This window comes from Nomascus leucogenys, chromosome 16, assembly GCF_006542625.1.
Source record: "Nomascus leucogenys isolate Asia chromosome 16, Asia_NLE_v1, whole genome shotgun sequence".
In the NCBI taxonomy this organism is placed as follows: domain Eukaryota; kingdom Metazoa; phylum Chordata; class Mammalia; order Primates; family Hylobatidae; genus Nomascus; species Nomascus leucogenys.
In genome coordinates, this window is record NC_044396.1 from 2,389,901 (window position 1) to 2,412,107 (window position 22,207).

General features: G+C 41.4%; 1 protein-coding gene across 1 annotated transcript in view; it reads right to left on the reverse strand.

Annotated features, from left to right (window-relative positions):
* Positions 1 to 3,326: 3,326 nt before the first annotated feature.
* The window catches only part of SULF1 (sulfatase 1), a 162,515-nt gene continuing 143,634 nt past the window's right edge, over positions 3,327 to 22,207 (reverse strand). The window contains exons 21-22 of the mRNA XM_030795160.1: positions 21,718 to 21,751; positions 3,327 to 3,960 (exon numbers count right to left, since the gene is read on the reverse strand). Coding sequence (XP_030651020.1) covers positions 3,930 to 3,960; positions 21,718 to 21,751 — 65 coding nt within the window. The 3' untranslated portion in view covers positions 3,327 to 3,929. The remainder of the gene's footprint in view (positions 3,961 to 21,717; positions 21,752 to 22,207) is intronic.

The window sequence follows — 22,207 nt, forward strand, 5'->3', positions numbered from 1 at the left end:
GCCAAGGGATGGAGTATATTCATTCCTTGTCTCTGTACCAAAACTGCACATGCTGACGATCATATGTTTGTTTGGTTATTTTTAAAAGGCCAGGAGGATCTCAGAAATAATCTCATTAGGGTAGGGACAATTGGTTTTTGTCTCGCACACCAATGCTTATTCAACAGCAGAGCTGGCTGGAGAAGTAGTTGGCTGTGTTGAGAAGGCCGGTAAGGCCACAAATGCTCTAGCTTAATGGACAAGCGTCCCATTGGATTAGCAATGTCTTCCCTGGGGATATTTTGGGAAAAGAAGTCACATATGCTATGTATTTGCCATCCTTGACCCAAATCTCTTATTTTACAGTGGAGAAAGCTGTTTTAGAGAGGTTTGTGTGACTTTTCCAAACTCACAGAAATAGTAAAAAGTAGCGTCTGAAGCTGACTTGGGTCTTGTTGAGTTTCATGTTCATAGTTCTTTCCACTAGTCCTTGCAGATGTGGCCCCCGATGCCCTCTCTTCCTCGTTCTGGTAAGTGTGTGTGTGTGTGTGTGTGTGTGTGTGTGGGGCGGTGTTTGCTTGTGTGCCCCACACTCGCTTGTGTATGTGCATACGAGTTTAAATGGAGAAAGTGGAGAGGTCTGGCCTCTGAGAGATCTCTTCCTCTTTTACGTCTAGGGAAGTCACTCAGCTCTTCCGAGCCTCAGCTTCCTCGCAGATCAAATGAGGCTAGCTGGGCAGCCAATCTCTAAGGGCCTTTCAAGATCCGATAAACAGCTCTGGGAGACATGCAGTCTCTCTCATGTCCTTGCCACATAGTAGATACTCCATATGCAGCTACTGAATGGAACTAAAATGCATTTTTCTCCAGGATGGCAATATTTGACTCAGGCACATTTTACAGAAAAGAACAAGGAGCAAGGCACCAAGATGAGTCTCTGCACAACAATGCTATTATCTTAGACCGTGTTCTCTTGAAAACTTGGTTTCCTCAATTATCCAAGGGTTGGATTGGTAGGTCCCCTGACCCTTTGCTTTCTTTTTTTCTTCTTCTTCATTTTTAATCTTCTGATCTCTGGACATTTCACAGATTTTTAGACCCTCAACCTGAAGGCTAAATTTCTTCAGGAGATTTGGAACAGACAGAAGGGAGCATATGGAATTTGTGTATCAGAAAACTTGAGATCTTGAAGGGTGTTTAGGTTTCCACCCAAGTTCGTGGTTCCCGAAGAACCCACACTGCCTTCAGTGGGTCTGTTCCCTTGGTTTTGAAAAATTCCATTTTACTGCCCAGAACCATTTTTGGTTCTGCCCAGAGCTAATTTGCAGGACCCCAGTGGAAAATGAAAACGTGGGGCCCCTTGTTAAAAAATTATTAAGGATTTCAAGGTGGTGACATCAGAGCATTAAACCAAGTGCTGGCCCTTTGTGCCCATCTAGGTTGCCTGCCGGGAAAGCTACCTCCGTGCTGCCTCTGCTGCCTCCCCCAAGAGAGCAATGAGGTAAATCCATGGTGAAGTCATTAATCTGAGAATGTTCTATAACACACTGACTTCAGCTCCGTTTTATAAGTTTGGCTAGTATTCAATCATGTAAATAGAGATCAGGACTCAATTTTACTTGCAAGAAATGGGTGTACCACAAAAACTTGGTTAAGTTCATTTCTCTGAAACAGAAAAAAGTTTAAACACCTTTTATTTGAAGAAATATTGCTTCTAGACTTTCCTGAAGCCAGAATTGTTCTATAAAAGTATCATGGAATATTATACATGATTAAAAAACAAACAGAGTATGCTTCCTAATAACTTGAAACTTTTTTACAAAGCACATCATTCATGATCATAAATATGTTTGTTCTGTCATCCCACCGATGATACACACATCAGGTAAGCAGCTAATTTGAACATATCTACAGAGTCTATGATAAAGATTTAAAGTCACCGAAAAGATTCAGCTATAACATATTAAATTTTCTTTAAAAGAGTTTACCATAAACACTTAAAGAAAACATAATTTATCTAAGCACTTGAATTATCTAAAAATAAGAAGAAAACCTCTTTTAGGGTAAGCAAAAACACATCATCTGGGGAAGCTGGATAGGAGAGTACTGATGACTCAGTGAGGTAATCCTTTAGCTGGTATTTAAAAACCTAATACACAAAAAGAATATTTTCAAGAATATCGATTTTCAAAAGCAATTTTGAACTATGTCTTTAAAAGATATCAGAACTTGGTGAAGGCCTCACAAATAATCATAGAACACAATGTTAAGAAATTAACTTCCCTTGTGGTATGTTGAAATTGTGGAACATTCATGATTTTCTTTTATTGAGAAGTTCTTGGTGTAAATTCAAAACTAATCATATTTTGTCCACATTTAAGCTTCTTAGCCATGCCAAGAAAACCAAATAAAGATGAAAATAAAAGGTCTTTAGATCTTTTTCTCCTATCAAGAAAATAACCCCAAATACAGCAATCTTAAAGGTATGATGTATGAAGAACGCTTTGAGGCTAGGCACAGAGAGAGCAGGCACTCTTCATTTTGTTTACTTATTTATTTATTTTCACCACCAACACTATTAGCCATGCCTTTCTGCTAATCGATTTTAGCAAGTCGAGGTAAAACACATGCAACATTTTCTGGCAAAAGCTTAATGTCAAACAATATGTGATCCATACTGTGTGTCGCCCTTGGGGGTTTATTTGACTTTGTCACAATGACAGCCAACAGTGAGACTGAGAAGCCTGTAAAAATAAAAAAATAAGACTAATCAAATAGACATGGCATTTTAATCTCAAAGTGCAAAATCATCTAACTGAAAATGACGGCATTGAAAAATTCCAGTGGTTAAAAATGAATCAAAACTTCATTACTCAGGCAGTGGAAGTGTGTTGAAAGATTTACCAGGGATGTCAAGTTTAGACACTCAGAAAGGCACCATTCTAGCCATTTTGATTGGATAACATGTATATACTTATGTCCCTATGATATTCAAAAGATAATACTGTTTTAGTACAAAACAAACAAACAAGCAAAAAATCAAAACCAAACCAACCCAAATATCCCCAGCCTTTCTTTTTACTCTTGGCAGATAGTAAATTATAACGATGAGTCTCCGTGTGCACACTGCTTGCTCACATGCTCACTAGCTTCTACTGCACAAAGGTACCCAGGGTAGCTTGGAATGTTGGTGGCTATGATTACCTTTATTAGTTTACAAACAAAAAAGTTAAAAAGAAATACTGTGTTTAGGGTAAGGTAACAATTTCATCTAATCAGAGGAGAGTGAAGAGGAGGCGCTGCCTTCTAGGTGCTGTGACTTCTCCTTTTCCTGATTCTTCTCCACCTGATCTTCAAAAATGTCCTTTCCAGGACCACCATCCTGGGGAAGTTCTTTTGGGTGCCTGCGAATGGGCTGCAGCCTGGGGCTGGGCTCCAGCTCTAGCTCTGTCATGCCATCGCCACTGAAATCGGTTTCCAGATGGTTGGTCCCTTCATGCCCTATCCATTTTTCAGTTTTTCTCCAGTGTTCAGAATTCAAACGATTAACTTCTGGAATGTCGTTATTCCATTCAAGTTTACTCTCTGGACTGAATGTTGGTCGGTTCAAATGCAGGGTTCGAAGGTCGGCTGGCAAGGTCAAATGAGGTGTTTTCCCAACTGTATGCCTGGGGTCTTCATCTGAGTCAGCAGAGGCCATTTCCACTGACACAGAGCGCTCAGCAGAGACAACCAGGAACCCATCACTTTGAGCAGTTTGAGTCTTATTTGTTTTATTTTGCTCATAGTGACTCTTCAGCAGTGCAAATACTCTATCTACATCCTTCAAGTAATTAGTCCAGTCCACCAGACTAAGTCTGTAGTTTTGTCTGTACTCATAGATGTTTTCATTCACACTGTGTAGCTCCTCTAGGCCTTGCCAGTTGATGTCTGCAGTGAGACGGGGCTGATTAACCTTCCCATCCATCCCATAACTGTCCTCTGTGAAAAGAGAGAAGAAGGTGAATCATTAGTGGAGAAAAGGCTTTCTATTTATCTGGACAAGCAACTTACATTGCTTTTACAGAGTTAATCAATGAAAAATATGACACTCAAAAGCATTTTCCCCTAGTCATTAGTTATCAGAGTGGGCTCAGGTTACAGGTGATTAAACAACAGAAAATGGGGGAAAAAAAAGATCACATTCGTGAAAACATCTACAACTAAGCATGGTTAGTGCTGAAAATGACACAGTCCTTTCAGCCAGGGGATTTGGGTTTCACTCCTGGCCCCACTCAAATCAACTTTGCAACCAGAAGAGCATGTGAGTGAGTCCCTCCGAGTCTTGCTCCCTCATCTGTCAAGTGTAGAAATAGTTGTATGATAAAATCATTACTACTTATAAGGTTGCTGGGTGAATGATAAATTTGAAAGTATTTGAATGTAATAGGCAATACTTAGTATGATATTTTTATTTTATATTCCCTAACACTCAGTATAAAAGCAAATCTGAATGCAATTAAGCTCTTCAAATCAAATGCCTGGATTTATTTCTTTGATTGTTGTTTTTGCCCTGAAAGTTCTATGTCCTGGATAAATGTGTGCCTTAGATAACTGAATGACTTTCTGATCTGCAAAGAAGGCACTAGCTTTCTCTCTCTCAGATCTTTCTAGATCTCCAGGATGACTGTAGCCCTGCAGAAAGTAACACTTGTTCTCGAGTCGTGCCTAAGTACCATTTGGAAAGAGGTGGCCTAAATGAGTGCAGTGACCACCCATAAAGCCACACAGACCAGCAAGAAGAGTAAGCAAAACTACACCAAACCCACAACCTCGGTGTAGCTAGAAGATAGAGAATCCTACAATCTTCAGATCACCTGTAAATAAAAAAAGTTAACACCAAATCCCAGCAGAGCTGAATGTCACACTGTGGCCACAAGCCCTGGGAAAACAGTATGGAAGAGAGAAGAGGGAAGTGTCAGTGGAGTCAAAGATTGATTGGAGGCTGTTGGTGGAAAGAACGTCAATCTTTTGCATAAAATACTGTAAAGATTCCTGGTGAGCCACAGCACTGACAATGAGGATGGGACCCCTAAGTCCCAGCCTTGTGCCTGTGCACGATTCAAGGCAGCAGTCTGGGAGGCATTGCTTCGGGCAGAAAAGGACACAAAGGAAGAGAGACGGGAGAAACACCCATTGGAAACTGGGTGGTAAAACAAGGAGGAAGCAAAAGGTAGGAAATTTCAGGTCTTGCAAGAAAAAAGAGATACGAAAAGTTGGAAGACACACAACCTCTCTCACTTTCACTCCCAAATAATAATAAAATAAAAAGGTAAAGAGGAAGTATACTTAGTTACACTCACAGAAAAGAATTCTCTTAAACTAGGAGGCTTGTAAATACTATAAATCCATGAAATAAAAGCAACCTAAATCTATATCAAATTACTATAAAAGAAAGTAGAACAATGAGATACCATCTCATGCCAGTCAGAATGGTGATTATTAAAATGTCAAGAAACAACAGATGCTGGCAAGGTTGTGGAGAAGTAGGAACGCTTTCACACGGATGGTGGGAGCGTAAATTAGTTCAACCATTGTGGAAGATAGTGTGGCGATTCCTCAAAGATTTAGAACCAGAAATACCATTTGACCCAGCAATCCCATTACTGGGTATATACTCAAAGGAATATAAATCATTCTATTATAAAGACATATGCACGCGTATGTTCATTGCAACACTATTCACAATAGCAAAGACATGGAATCAACCCAAATGCCCATCAATGATAGACTGGATAAAGAAAATCTGGTACATATATACCATGGAATACTATGCAGCCATAAAAAGGAATGAGGTCATTTCCTTTGCAGGGACATGGATGAAGGCTGGAAGCCATTATCTTCAGCAAACTAACACAAGAACAGAAAACCAAACACTGCATGTTCTCACTTATAAGTGGGAGCTGAACATTGAGAACACATGGACACAGGAAGGGGAACTATATAACACTGGGGCCTGTTGTGGGGTTGTCAGGAGAAAGAGAGCATCAGGGAAAATAGCTAATGCATGCTGGGCTTAATACCTAAGTGATGGGTTGAGAGGTGCAGCAAACCACCATAGTACACATTTACCTATGTAACAAACCTGCACATCCTGCACATGTATCCCAGAACTTAAAAAAATAAACAACAACAACAACAACAAAAATAAAGTGGGAAACAAGAATTTAAAAAACCATCTTAAGAAAATGCCCCTGGCAAAATATAAAGTGCAGAAAACCACAACACACCAGTGCTGTGTGAGTGAAATGTTCTCAATCAAGCATCTGAGGATGGAAAAGCCATCTGAAATCAGAAATTAAAATATGAACCCAGCATCTCACATCCAGTCCAGCTCTTCTTTAAGTTTCAAGGCTATAAAGGAACAGTTTGAAACACATAAGAATGCAGGGGATACTGTGCACATCAGCTCTTCTTCAGCAGTCTTCCAGAGGTTGTGACTCGTTCGTCCAAGAAATCACTGGGCAAATCGAGGCAAAAATATAGAGGGTGCACATTTAATAGATTTATCAGATCTAGGATAAAAATAAAGGTAGAAGAAGTGTGAAAAAATAATATATGCATTTTATAGGACATGCTAGAAGTAATGCAACTAAAAATGTGAGAGGGAGCACAGACCAAAGAGAATAAGCTCATTCAGTATGATTCAGGTAATAGTTGGGAGTGAAAGAAGGCCATTAAAAACTGTCTAATGAGATAATGAAAGGTTAAATAAGATAACAGGGACTTAGGCTGGGCATGGTGCCTCACGCCTCTAATCCCAGAACTTTGGGGAGGATGAGGCGGGTGAATCACTTGAGGTCAGGAGTTTGAGACCAGCCTGGCCAACATGGTGAAACCCCATCTCTATTAAAAATACCAAAAAAGAAAAAACACAAAACAGGGATTAAGGGCATTAAAAATGTATAAGTACAAGGACAATTACCAAAAGAGCAACTATCTTGATAAAGAAGAAATTATAGAAGATGCAATGAGAAATACATAGAAACACAATAGGTGGTATCAGTCCAAGGGAGCAAGAATAAATAAGAATACGTATTGGAGTATTACTGGAACCATCAAGTGGACCTTTTGGTGTGCTCCCTTGTGGTAGCCACTGGGGCTCATAAAATGAGTGGGCATGGCGGGGGGGTGCTGCAGCCATGCGGAGATGGGCTAAGTCTGGACCTATTATTCCTCTTGCACTCTCAGACATATAATGCCAAAAAGACAGTCAGATACTGCAGATGGCCATGGGGCAGATTCCCCTGGGGTAGGCACCCCGCACATAGCTGGTAAGTGGATTACATGGGGGCAACCAATGCCAGTAGCCCCGAGGGGCTAGACCAAAGTCCTAACAGAAGTAGACACTTACCCCAGGCTGGGCTTTGTAGACCCATTTGAAGCATTGCATCTACTTAAATGCAATGCAAAAGCTTAACATATTATCACAGGATAGGAACAGAAAATACCGTACTAATTTGGACCACCAAGTTACATTTCTTCAGATGAAAGGACACATTTTATAGCCCACAATGTCCAAAAGTGAGCAAAGATAGCTCACGTCAAATGGACGTATAATGGTGCACATTATCCTGAGAGTAACAGTTCCATAAGAACAGGAAGGAATGGGCAGTTAAAACATTTGCTGTCTAAAATGAGGGGAGACAAAAGCATTGAAGGCTGGCTGACATACCTTCACACTCAACATGAGGGGGCTAACGGAGGGTCCCCCACGGGACAGATTTCTCTGCTTTGCAGGAGGATAAGAGGAGAGGGGGCAGGAGAGGATGCCGGTGTGATGATGCAAGTCTTCTGCACAGCACTTCAACTTTCTTTTGTATACCGGATGCAGAGATGCAACTGCTGGTGTTGGACTCAGGGATGTTTCCTAAGCAAAAAACCCTAATTATACTTTAAAACGATGTCAGAATTCCTAAGGGCCTGATGGGGCAGGTTGAGCCTTCACCCTATCTGGCAAAATTGGGGTTAACAGTGAATGCAGGTATATTGCCTGGTGGTTAAAAACAGCTCATTAGTTCTGCACCTATATCAACGTACTCTATTTGAATGGGAGCAGACTGAGCAAGAGGTACTTGCTAGCCTATTATTGGTAGTCTAGTGATAATACTAGACTCGTATTGCTGCCTGAAGTCTAGAGCAGCACAATGGCTGAATCTAATGTCTCTTCCAAAGGTGGAAAACTTTGGTCATAAATGGACAGATGGAGGAATAGTAACTGAGGCTGAAGGAATGAATAAATGGGTTATGTCATGAGCGATGAGAGATCCAATATTACATTAACAGCTTGAAAAAGGCTCAGAACAGTAGATGACATTGTCTCTTAGCTCCATTATACCAGACTCCTAAAAGGGTGAGGTCATATATTGCTAAGCCACTCCTGGCAAGATCCAACAGAAGCTGGCAAACCTGAGTGGCCTTGCCCTAGGAAGTATTTTCATATGACAGAATGATGGACTGGACTAATTATTGATGGCTGAATGGAATTCTAGGAATGTGCCAGTATCTTTTGACTTTTATAATCTTCTCACTAAGGGGTTCATGGCCAGGGGACTAGGGCATAATAAGAAAAATATATTTGGTCTACCCCCAGTTCACAGAGATCCTAATGCCTTTGCAATCTCCAGGGAGATAAGAGTGTCTTTTATATGCTGGGGAGATGGCTAGGGTTCCCTAGACTGCTCTAGGTTGGAGCTGGGCTGATCATCAGAAAGACCTCCATATGATTAGAGAGTTGGGACTCTCAGTCCCACCTCCCGACCTCTGTGGAGCGGACAGGGGCCTGGAGATTGCGTTAACTGCCAATGGCCAGTGATGCAATCATTCATGCTTCTGTAATGGAACCTCATTAAAAACCTTAAACGATAACAGGGTTCAGAGAGATATCCAGTTGGTGAATGCAACTAGATGCCGTGAAGGTAGCACACTTCGAACTCAAGGACAGAAGCTGCTGCGTTTGGGACCCATCTGGACCTTAACCTAGGTACCTTTGTCTGGCGATTCATTTGCATTTCTTATAATATCCTTTATAATAAACTGCTAAATATTTTAAAAATCTTTGAAATACACAAAATTAAAAACACAAGAGATGTGGCTCCTGCCTGTAATCCCAGCACTCTGGGAGGCTGAGATGGGAGGACTGCGTGAGCCCAGGAGTTTAACAGCAGCCTGGGCACCATAGCAAGAACTCACCTCTAATAAAAATTAAAAAATTAGCTGAGTGTGGTGGTGCACGCCTGTAGTCCCAGCTACTCAGAAGGCTGAGGTGGGAGGATCGCTGGAACCCAGGAGGCCGAGGCTGCAGTGAGCCATGATTGCTACTATACTCCAGCCTGGGTGACAGAGGGAAACCCCGTCTTAAAAACAAAAACAAGAACAAGAGACTACTTTGCAGACCTCAATGAGAACAAATTTGAAAACCTACATGAAACATAGTTGCTCAGGAAAATGGTCTGCCCAAATTGACGCTGCTGAAAGAAAAACCTTAGCCGAATTAAGTTTAACAGAGTTTAATTGAGCAAAGAACGATTTGCAAATCTGGCAGCCTCCCAAGCCAGAGTAGACTCAGAGACTCCAACGCAGCTGCGTGGTGGAAGAAGATGTATGGACAGAAAAAGAAAAGCGACGGACAGAAACAAAAGTGAGGTACAGAAGCAGCCAGATTGGTTACAGCTCAGCGTTTGCCTTACTTGAGCAGAGTTTGAGCAGTTGGCCACCTTTGATGGGCCAAAACTCAGTGATGGGCACAAGAGTAGGCTACAGTCTGTATACAACTCTATTTAGGTTACAGTTCATGATGTACAGAGAAACCTTTAGGCTGAACTTAAAGTATGTGAGGAGGCAGATTTAGGCTAAACTTGATTTAACAACCCAATATACATAGAAAGCTTAAATAGAACAGTTTCCATAGAAGAAAAAGAAAGCCCAAAGAACCACTCTGCAAAGATGCATCGGGTCTGTAGACTTTCACAGGAGTTTACCAAATCTTCAATGAAAAGAGAATCCTAATAGACTGTTCTAGAGCAGACAACTCAAGAAAACTTCCAAACTCTTTTTACGAAGCAAGGATAACATTGATAGCTGCGATAGGCAGAATAGTGGACTCCACCCGGCAAAGACGTCCACATCCAAATTCCTGGAAACTATGGACAAGTTCCTTTACCTGGCCAAAGGGACTCTGCGAATGTGACTAAGTCATGGATCCTGAGATTGGGGCGTGGGAGTATCCTGGAGTATCCAGGTGGGGCCAGTGGGATCTCAAGAGTCCTTATAAAGGGAAAGGGAGGTGGTAGGAAGGAGGGTTAGAGAAGGAGATGTGACCCCAGAAAACAGAGGAAGGTGTGGGTTGGGGAGAGACTGATTTCAAGATTGGCTACATTTTTGTATTTGAAGATGGTGGAAGAGACCATGAATGAGGAATGCAGGCAGCCTCTAGAAACTGGAAAAAGCAAGGACATTCTTGCCTCGACCCCCAGAAGATTTCAGCCCAGTAAGATTCATTTTGAATTTCTGACCTCTAGAAACACAAGAGAATAAATTTGTGTTGTTTTAAAGGCACAGTGGTAATTTATTACAGCAGTAATAAGAAACTAATATAATATCTAAGAGATAACGCTAGTAAAAACAAAAATGAAATCACAGATTGGTATCATTTAAAAATATGATACACAAATCTTAAATAAAATATTAGTGAACAGAATTCAATATTACGAAAGCAACACACAATGACCCAGTGGAATCTATTTCAGGAATGAAAGGATTCATTCTTACCAAATCTATTAATATAATATACAATAATAATTTAATAGATCTAAAGAGAATAATTATCTGAGCATCTTCATAGATGCTAAAAAAAAAGCTTTTTGACAAATTCAACATTCATTAAAGACAAAAGCACTAAAAAAAAGAACTGATGGCTATTTCCTTAACATGATAAAAGTATATATAACTCAGTCCTAAAGCTTGCCTCTTATTTAATAGAGAAACTCTAAAAGCATTTTAATTGAAATCAGGAGCAGGGTAACATTATATTGGAAGTAGTAGTTCACTCAATTAGACATATCTCTACATATCTGTAGGTACAAGAATAGATGTGGAGGCTGGGCGCGGTGGCTCATGCCTGTAATCCTAGCACTCTGGAAGGCCGAGGTGGGCGGATCACCTGAGGTCAGGAGTTCAAGATCAGCCTGGCCAACATGGTGAAACGCTGTCTCCACTAAAAATAACAAAAATTAGCTGGGCATGGTGGCAGGTGCCTGTAATCCCAGCTACTCAGGAGGGGAGGCAAGAGAATCGCTTGAACCCAGGAGGTGGAGGTTGCAGTGAGCCAAGATTGTGCTACTGCACTCCAGCTTGGGAGACAGAGCAAAACTCTGTCTCAAAAAAAAAAAAAAAAAAAAAAAAAAGAATAGATGTTGATAGATGCACGTGTGTCTCTTAGCGCTATCCATCAAAAGGATCTATATGCCAAGACACCTCAGCAGCAGTTTTATACACCTCAGACCCAGATCTTAGTGTTCAAATGCCATTCCCCTTTAAAAGGAACTGGGGCCCTTTGGAGAAACGGCTGTTTCCAGATGTGGAGTGGCAAAAATGCAAGATGAACCTGGAACATGTTTTTAGGCCAGAAAGCAATGAGGTGGTCAAAAAATGATGAGGATGCTTCAAAAGTACAGGGAACCCAGGTGCAGGGACACCAGTGGCCAAATCTAAGACACTTTAATCATCAAAATAAATAATGATAGCAAGAGAATATCCATGGAATAAACTGAGAATCTGAGTCCATACTGATAGAAATAAATACACAGGAGAGGAGGAAAATCTCTTCTTTCATATGTTTGAAACAGAGTCTGGCTCTGTCATCCAGGTTGGAATGTAGTGGTGCTATCTCAGCTCACTGCAAGCTCTGCCTCTGAGTAACTGGGACTACAGGTGCTGGGACTATGCCCAGCTAATTTTTTAAATGTTATATTTTTAGTAGAGATGAGGTCTTGCTATGCTGCTCAGGCCGGTCTTGAACTTCTGAGCTCAAGCACGTATTCCTCCCACCTCGGCCTTCCAAAGTGCTGGGATTACAGGTGTGAGCCTCCATATCTGGCTGGGAAACCTCTTCTTTATAGTACAATACTACCTAAGAAACGCAGGAGGAGCCAGGCGCGGTGGCTCATGCCTGTAATCCCAGCACTTTGGGAGGTTGAGAGATGGGAGAATCGCTTGAGCCCAGGAGTTTGAGACTAGCCTGGGCAATATAGTGAGACCTTGTCGCCACAAAAAAAAATTTTAAAAATTAGCTGAGTGTGGTGGAATGCGCCTGCAATCCCAGCTACTTGGGAGGCTGAGGCGGCAGGATCCCTTGAGTCTGGGAGGTCAAGGCTGCAGTGAGCCAAGATTGCACCACTGTGCCCCAGCCTGGGTGACAAAGCAAGACCCTGTCTCAGAAAAAAAAAAAAAAAAAAAAAGTAAGCAGGAGGAATTACAGAGTGGGAGAAATCATCATTTGCAGCCATCATGGTCACAACAAATCATTCAGGCAGAAATGAATCATGAATGCCTTAAAAGCTAGTAGATGACTTACTTATTAATTAAAAAAGAAATAATTATAGTGGCTTCACCTAGCAAACTCCACCTTTGCCAAGTAATCAAAGGTAATACCACCAAGATGTCATGCAGCTCCTGATAAGATATCCCGAGAGCACAATATGTGGTATTCCTGAGAAAAATCCACAGCTTCAGTTCAATCCTGATGAAACATCAGATAAACCCCAGTAGAGGGACATTTTACAAAATAACTGGCATGTACTCTTTAAAATATCATGACTGATAATGAGAAGTTGAGGAACTGTTCCAGATAAAAGGATACTCTAAAGAGGTGAGTTTCCTGCAATGTGTGATTCTGGATTGGATTCCAGGGCAGAAAAGCAAAAAATGATGAATATGGCATTATTGGGACAATTGTTAACATTTGAACATGAAATGTGGATTTGACAATTGCTTTATAACAAGGTTAAATTGCTTGATTTTGATAGATGCATAACAGTTATGTAAGAGAATGTTTTTGTTCTTAGGAAATACCTCCTGAAACATTTATATATAAAGGGGAATGATGTTTGCAAATTACTTGCAAATGATTCAGAAAAAAAGGTGTGTGGAGAAAGTGAGTGAAAGAACAAGAAAAAACAATAAAGCAAATGGGGTAACGGTTCTTGAAATTACTCTTGCAACCTTTCTGTAAAGGTAGTGTTATATCAAAATAGAAAGTTAAACTTAATCGATATTAGAACTTAAATTTTCCATGTGTCTCCTGATTTCTGCCTGCCTTCAGCTCAAAAAAGGAAACCTTTTTCTTGGGTCATTTGGGACCTCTTTATTCAGAGAGAAAAGGTATAGATAGGCTTGTTCTGACGGGTGAATTTTCAGAATAAATGTAGATGATTTCACGTTACAGATAATTATCCCCCAATCCCGGAAACAGAAAGGCCGTGAATCCACAAAGAGAAATTCAAGAACGTACCCAGGTCGCAAGCCAAGTCACATTTCTTTCTGGATGACACTTACTTACTTTCAAAAACTTAACCACATAATTACATCATGCTATATTCCACAGATGGGTAACTTAAGAGGTCATGCATGCATGGAATTTTAACTCTACCTGGAGCAGTGTTATAATTGGCAGGTGCTGATGGTGTCATAAGAAGCAGAAGGGATTGTTTCTGCAGACCCAGGCTGACTTCTGCACCTTCTGTGGCCTCTTCTCTTCCCTTTTGGCATATCACCTCTGTACCAGCCACAGGAACAAGGGCAATGTCCTGAAAGTACCAGGCTCTCTTCTTCCTCAGTGTTTGTATTTATTTCTAGAATGTACTTCCCTGCCTCATTAGCCCAGTCAGCTCTCAGCCTTCAAGATTAAGCATCATCCCCTCCACAGAGCCTCTCTGGCCATTCCCCCAGGTTGTGTGAACCCCTCCATAATGCATCATCTATATCTGATTCTAGGTACCTGTGCTCAGTAGCAAATTGAATTTCACCGGGCCAGGTGTCTACAGTTTCAAGAAGCAAGCAATGGGTTGATCAGAAAATCACAAAGCTTTATATATAGTTTATTGCTTGTTGCTATCTGGCAGGATATGTTAATTAATATAGCTATTCTCTTCCAAGTCTCATTTCTAATGGTACTAATTTAAATTTCACAATGGAAGGAGCCCGAACAGAGTATCTGCATTAATATATCTGCTCCTTTCTCCTAAGCCCTTCCATGTTTTGCTGAGCTCTTTGTTTTTATTTTCTGAAGGCACAGGGTTTCCAATATATGCACCAAATTGGTATTCATCTTGGGTGATTTTCATGCTACTTGAAACATAATATGTTTTAGCTTGAAATGGAATTTCATTTAGGCTTTGAAATTTCAGAGGTTCTGATTTTGGTGTCCTGCTATTATCCAAAAGCAAATTGTAAATTGGCTTTTTGATACTAGCAGGACACCAAAATCAGAATTGGCCATAGTAAAAAGACCATAAATTTCTTTGTTTTTTGAGACAGAGTATTACTCTTGTTGCCAAGGCTGGGGTGCAATGGCATGATCTTGGCTCACTGCAACCTCTGCCTCCCGGGTTCAAGCTATTCTCCTGTCTCAGCCTCCCGAGTAGCTGGGATTACAGGCGTGCACCACCACGTCCAGGTAATTTTTTATTTTTAGTAGACACGGGGTTTCTCCACATTGGTCAGGCTGGTCTCGAACTCCTGATCTCAGGTAATCTGCCCACCTCGGCCTCCCAAAGTGCTGCGATTACAGGCATGAGCCACTGTGCCTAGCCGGTTTTTTTTTTTTTTTTTTTTGTAAGGTGAAAGCAAGTTTATATTAAGAAAGCAAAGGATAGCATTAGGAGATATACCTAATGTTAAATGACGAGTTAATGGGTGCAGCACACCAACATGGCACATGTATACATATGTAACAAACCTGTATGTTGTGCACGTGTACCCTAAAACTTAGAGTATAATAAAAAAAAAGAAAGTAAAGGAATAAAAAATGGCTACTCCACAGACAGAGCAACCAGAAGACCATAAATTTCTAACCTACATAATTTTATGGATGAATTGCAGGAACAGCTATTTATTTTACAAATGAAAGCCAATTAATGTTCAACCATAAAGATAGTCTAAAAATAGAAATAAATATATATGTCATTTATAGATGACTACCTTGTGTGTTGTTAATGGCTGATTGTATCTACTTATTGGTAAATGCACATAACTTTTCCTCTTTATTAATATAGCACTGACATTAAAAACTGCAATTTTGTCATCCATTAATGTGAAGATAAATGTCCTTCAAAATTCCAGGGCTCAGCCAGGTGTGGTGGCTCATGCCTGTAATCTCAGCACTTTGGGAGGCCGAGGTGGGAGGATCACTTGAGCAGGAGTTCGAGACCAGCCTGGCCAACATGGTGAAACCCCATCTCTACTAAAAATACAAAAATTAGCCAGGCATGGTGGTCTGTGCCTGTAGTCCCAGCTACTAGGGAGGCTGAGGCAGAGGAATTGCTTGAACCTGGGAGGTGAAGGCTGCAGTGAGCCAAGATTGTGTCATTGCACTCCAGCCTGGGCGACAGAGCAAGACTCCACCTCAAAAAAAAAAAATATTCCGGGGCTCTTTGATACAATTTATCTCTCACTATTCAAATTTATTATCGAACATCAGTCATACAATACTATGAATTCAGGGCTTACTTTTCAGGTAATATCTTATGAAATCCTTGTGTATTATTATGTATATGTATTATCACCTTTTTAAAGATGAGAAAATTCAGCCATAATAAAAGAAGTTAAATAAATTGTCCAAGAGAATCAGTATAGTGTAGAGATTAACAGCACAACTAGAACCAGACTTGCTGGGTTTGAATTTCACCATTTATCAGCTGTGTAATCTTGGGAAAGTTATTTAGTCACTCTGTGGCTTAATTTCCTCATCTGTAAAATGGGGATAATAAGCTGGGTGTGGTGGCAGGTGCCTGTAATCCCAGCTACTTGGGAGGCTGAGGCAAGGAGAATTGCTTGAACCTGGGAGATGGAGGTTGCAATGAGCCAAGATGGTGCCACGGCACTCCAGCCCGGGCGACAGTGTGAGACTCCGTCTTTAAAAAAAAAAAAAAAAATGAGGATAATAATAGTACTGACCTCACAAAGTTATCGAGAGGGTTAAATACATTAATATATGAAAGCATTCAGAAGAGCACCGGACCATAGTAAGTGTTGTAATACTGTTAGCAAATGGTCCTCAAATTGGGAAGTGATGGAGCCAGAACTGACCCACAAACCAATGTGACCCACAAAACTATTCTCGTAACTATTTATGTCACCTAATCTGATCAGCCCAAATCCTCTCATATTATTTCTCCCAGTTTAATGCTCTTGAATGTCTGCCTATTGCTTTTAGGACAGAGATTACATCCTTTGATGTAGCATGTAACTAGGGTGACCACATTTTTCGTTTGCCTGGGATGGTCCCAGTTTGTATCTGCTGTACTGGTACCCTGTTCAGTTTGGCATTTGTCCAGAATTTTTGATATTTTAGCTTAGAAAATAGTTTTAAATACAACTGTTTTATAGATCTACTGACTAGTTCATTGGTAAACAAATACATAACAATATTTATATAGAATTAATATAAATAATAATTAATATACATAATTAATTATTTTTAGTACTCCTCCCCCATGGTCAAAACATCCCTGTTTGGAAGAGAAATCATATCATCATTCTCCATATAACACGCTCCATAAAATAGGCCCTGGTTGCCTTTTCAGCTCATCCTTCTCTTCTCCTTCCCTTGCACTGTCACGGAACTGATCATAAGTCCCCACACGAGTCTTGCCTTCTGGTTGGACGGACTTCCTTTTCCATACTGTGTCTGGATCACTGCACTGTTGCCTTCAGGATGCGGCATAAATGCCAACTCCTTGGAAAGCTTCCTATGATTCCTCGGGGTTGGGTTGGGGCCCTCTCCTGACTCTTATGACGCCATATATTTCTGGTCAAAGCACTTTGCATCGTGCATTCTAACACCAGACTGCACTCCCTGTGAAGGCAGCGTTTGGCACAGAGGTGGTCGTTTCGATTCTTTCTGTCTTTATTTGTTGCACAGATGAATGAGGGCACATTTCCCCCCGATACATTGAAACTGATTAAAGATACATTTCATTCCGCAGTCTGGGGAGGATCTTAAGGGGTTCTGCATGTGCTATACTTTAGTTTCTTCTCTGGCACAAGAAACAAGGCCTTTGGAATAGAGTCACTATTGGAAAGGTAAGAAAAATGACGAACACCCTCTGACAGCTTAAACTAACCCAAGTCTGACCTTAACCTTACCAGGGTGGCCACTGTTGTCACCTCTGCCACTACCCAGCTCTCATGGCCGAGCTTTGGCTGGATTTTGGTGCCTAGTGGCCACCCCATGACACACCTCTGTGCATGTAGTGACCCTGGCTCTGACCTATACCCTAACGACCTTCACCCCAAGTGTCCTCAACACCTTAGGGGGCCAATCTCACCTCCAGCCCATTTAACCCCGAACCCTGCCCCTGCTCCATCTCTTGTTTGAGCATCTGAAACAGAAAAGTCCATAGTGCTAGTAAGACAGCTTTAAAATAAGGTGGAGTCCCTGAGGCATGACGGGGAGAGGAGAACCCGGGAAGCTCCATTAGAGTAACCTACAGCAGGACAGCGAAGGTTTGGTTTGTTCTTCTCATCTCAAGAGGTTCAGGCAGTTCAGAAGACGGAATTGAGTGCTCAATTCTTTTTTTTTTTTTTTTTTTTGAGACGGAGTCTCCCTCTGCCGCCAGGCTGGAGTCCAGTGGCGTGATCCCGGCTCACTGCAAGCTCCGCCTCCTGGGTTCACGCCATTCTCCTGCCTCAGCCTCCCACCATCACGCCTGGCTAATTTTTCTTTTTTTTTTGTATTTTTAGTAGAGACGGGGTTTCACCGTGTTAGCCAGGATGGTCTCGATCTCCTGACCTCATGATCCGCCTGCCTCAGCCTCCCAAAGTGCTGGGAGAGTGCTCAATTCTTGGTTGCCTGTGACTGATGATGGAGATTGGTGGTGCTGATGAATACCTTTTTGTCTTTCTGATAAAATATACTAACACGCTTTGGAATTCATATCACTGAAATTCCCTTTCCCATACTCTTTCATCCATATAAATGTCCTGCATTCAGTATTATCCTTTACCAGTGACTCCACCACTTCTTGGGGCTTGGCCCCTGCCAGGGTCTGTTCTAAGCATGCCCACCAGCGAGGCTGGGATTTGAACTCAAACTATTCAGGGGCTCCAGCGTCCACCCCCATGACCACAGTGCTGTACAGCACTAACATATGGCTGTGTCACCCACGGCCACCTTTGGCACACACTGTCACTATGGGGGAGATGAGTCAAAATCAGCGAAAGCAATGTGGTCAGAGTGTGGTTGCTGAGGGTGGAGCTGGTCGTGGTCTAACAGCCCAGAGGGCTTGAAGCAAAGGATCAGGAGGCAGCCCTGCCAGAGGAAGGCTGCCAAGAACTGACCGCCTGCCCCACACAGCTACGGGACACGTGGCCACGGCTGCCAGGAGCTCCTCTTGGCCCTCAAAGGGCAGCAGCATCAGCTTTCATACGCAGTGGGAAAAATAAACACCCCATCAACCTGTTGATTTTTCTCTATTTTGCAACACACTTAGAAGATGCTGCTTTCAAATGAGCCACAAATTATTTCCTAAGTCATGAGTGCCACCTTCTGAGCTGTGCTCTCCCTTTGAGCTTGTCCTAACTGGAAAATGACCAGGGTGAGTATGCAAAGCATTTCAGCTGCCCCTCCTGCTTCATGCACAGGGAACAGCAAAAGGAAGAGGAAAGAAAAGATAGAAAAGAAAAGAAAGAAATTGAGCAGCAACAGAAAAAAACTTGCTTTATGAAAACCCTCTAAATAAGTCTGAAGATTAATTTTTGAAAATCCACTAAAAAGAAGCCAGTTTAAAAACATTTATTTAGTTCATCTTGTACAAGATACATTTAAAAAAATGCTCTGTTGAGTTTTCAAATTTCAAATTCTTCAGATCTGGTTCTTATCATTTCTCTCAAAGTCTTTTGTAATCAAATTTCATGATAAAAAACTTGTTTTTTTTTAAATTAGTTTTCTAAAACTATCAAAATCTGAAAGAATTAAGACACTGAAACCTCCTAAGTGGCTCCATCAATGGAGGGCTGTGAACTGTTGGACCCCATTGGAAGACAGTTGTTTTCCTTGCATTTCTGTACATATTTGTTTTCCATCTGTTCTCATTCAATCCAATAAGATACAAGGAGCAGGTAAGGCCACATCAAACACTGCATTTGGGTGTTTAGTGAATTCCCAGGTGTGACTAGGCAGATATTTTCTGAGAAACCCATGTCAAGATTTCCTGCCTGCCATGTGGATATCCACTGAAAGATGGCTTGCCTTACGGACTATGAAATGGCAAAGTCTGAAAATGCCAGTTATTTTGAGTTATAAAGTATCCTCAGATCTGCTCTCTGGTAAGGAGCTTAGAAGGAAAAAAAAAAAAGCAACAGGTAACACCATGTTGCCCCTGCACACATGCTTTCAACAACTAAAGTTGCCAAGATGATGTGAAAATGACCTGAGAAACAATTGATTATCTGGCCCACTGAGTGGTGGTGGCAGGGATCAGGGAAGGGAGGGTCCCAGATGCTTGTCATTTACACCCAAAGTGCAGTTAAACATAGATTCTTCCTTTCAAAGTTGGCCAGGAGTGACTTCATGGAGAATGGCTCTCTGACTCATCCCTGACCAGCCTTATGTCTTAAGTAATCTGTGAACACCCTTTTATCTCTTTCATGACACTAGACTGAAAATCCCTTAGCTATAAATTGAGTGCCTCAGAAAATAACTGTAAAGTCAATATTTAGAGGTAGGTCCATTTATAATATTACACTTTGAAAATGTCTTAATGTGACCGATGGGAGGCAGGCAAGATCGTCCTGGTGTGTGGGATGTTACCTCAGCCCATACCCAGGGGAGACCAGCTCAAGGGTGGGGTCTTCTGCTTTGTCTTATGTGTACGGGGAGTGACACAGGGTTGGTGTGGGGCAGATTGAGGACAGTTAAGATGAAGAACAAGAGAAAATAGAAAAAAGAAGACAAACATAAATGGCTATAACATATACCCAAAAGTCCAGCTTCCTTTGTTTTCATCTTCCCATTACTTTTCCTGTTGTCATTTGGCTTCTTGTTGGACTAATGACCTACTCTCTAAAAGGAAGCATCTGAGACCATCGCTCTGGAAGTTAGAGGGGCTGAACAGGATGCCAGGAACAGCAACATTCTTTGGTATATTAGTTTTAAAGATATTAATACAGATGAATAAGATATTAATATAGATAGAGAAGATATTAATATAGATGGCATTTAAGTTCACATTTCTTTGACGGATGTTTTTCTCCCAAGTGGATACATTAACTAGGGTACTGGTAACGTCCGTGCCACAGTTTTGTCTCAGCAGAGGCGGTAAGGACAGTGCCCAGCTGCTTCAGGTGGCAGACCTGCCTGAGGTCTGTGCTCAGAGTAGAAAATTAGCAATGGCAAATATTGCCAGGTGAACAAGTGACACGGCCACCAGGAGCGTGCGTCTCCCCTCCAGAGCACAGTGAGGGATGGATGAGGGTTGGAGGGGCATAAAATGACAGGGCTGAGGGTTGTTTATGGAATGTTTGTGTGTTGTCTTGGTGCTATGTTGAGACTATTGAGTGTCTTTATTTATTTATTTTTAGAGACAGGGTCTCTCTCTGTCCCTCAGGCTGGAGGTCAGTGTCACTGTCATAGCTCACTGCAGCCTCAACCTCCTGGGCTCAAGTGATCTTCCTGCCTCAGCTTCTTGAGTAGCTGAGTAGCTGGGACTACAGGTGTGCATCATCACATCTGGCTAGTTAAAAAATTTTTTTTGTCTCACTTTGTTGCCCAAGCTAGTCTCAAACTCCTGGACTCAAGCGATCCCCGCAGTTGGCCTCCCGTAGTGCTAGGATTACAGGCGTGAGTGACTGTGTGTGGCCTTTTAATAGTGTCTTGACTCCCGGTACTCTGTCCCCAACTCCCAGCACCTTCTCTTTATTCACTATCTCTCTGCAGAGCTTTCAGAATCTTACGGCTGCTGCTTTTCACCACCAAAGTTAATGAATGAACATCAACAAGGAAATTCCTTGTTTCCTCCAACTTCGGCCTTAGAGTGCTCTTAAAATTCTATTAGTCATTTTGTGCCTTTGATGCTATATTTAATAAAAATCTCCAACCCATTTTCATGAAGCTCCCCCACCAAATCAATGTGTAAGTACCACAAAGAAAATAAATCTGCCACCCTTTCCTGGGGCTCCCAAAGGTCATTCTGTTTTTTTTCCTTCACATCATTCCATGCTTAAAAGCATCATCCAACAAGCAAACAAGCATGGGAGTGAGTAAATGCTCTGGGACATCTTGATGGGACAGTGAGCTGATTTAAAAGCAAAATGACAGATCTGTGATCAATGACAAAACATGGTGGAGAATGCTGTTAGAACAAGCATGCACCCCCAGCTGTGCTCTGTGCAACACGGTAAGAAACAGAAATTAGTTGAAATGACTGGATCATGCAATTATTGGGGAAGAAGCTGCCGAGAAGAATAAAAAAGTATGAATACCTGTGTAGGCCATAGCTTCCTCCATCTTTATTTCCTGATATAGGAAAATACAAGAGTAATTTCTGTTAGCTTTAGAACTTATAAAACCATTCACTATATAGTTTTCCATGCACAACATCTAAATCCTAGAAAGAAACATATGTTGTTAAATACAGACAGTGCTGAAGCCCAACAGAGATTTCCTATTAGGTTCAAAATGCGGATTGAAAGCTATGAATGAAAAGGTTTAAGATTAAAAAAAAAAAAAGAGTTCATATGAAAAAAATGGGTCAGTGTTAAAGGGAGGAGAGCCCACTTAAAAGCATTGGGAAAGGTACTTGCAGAAGTCCATGTAATTCTCAGAAAAAGTTAAATTTTGGTTATTTTTAGACAAAACATTGGAAAAAAACGGGCTAATAATCATCTCCCACAGGAATAGTCTGGAAGGTGGAGAGGACGGCTTGAAGTGAAACAGCATAACTGGCTCCACCCAGTGTGTCATTTCACCATT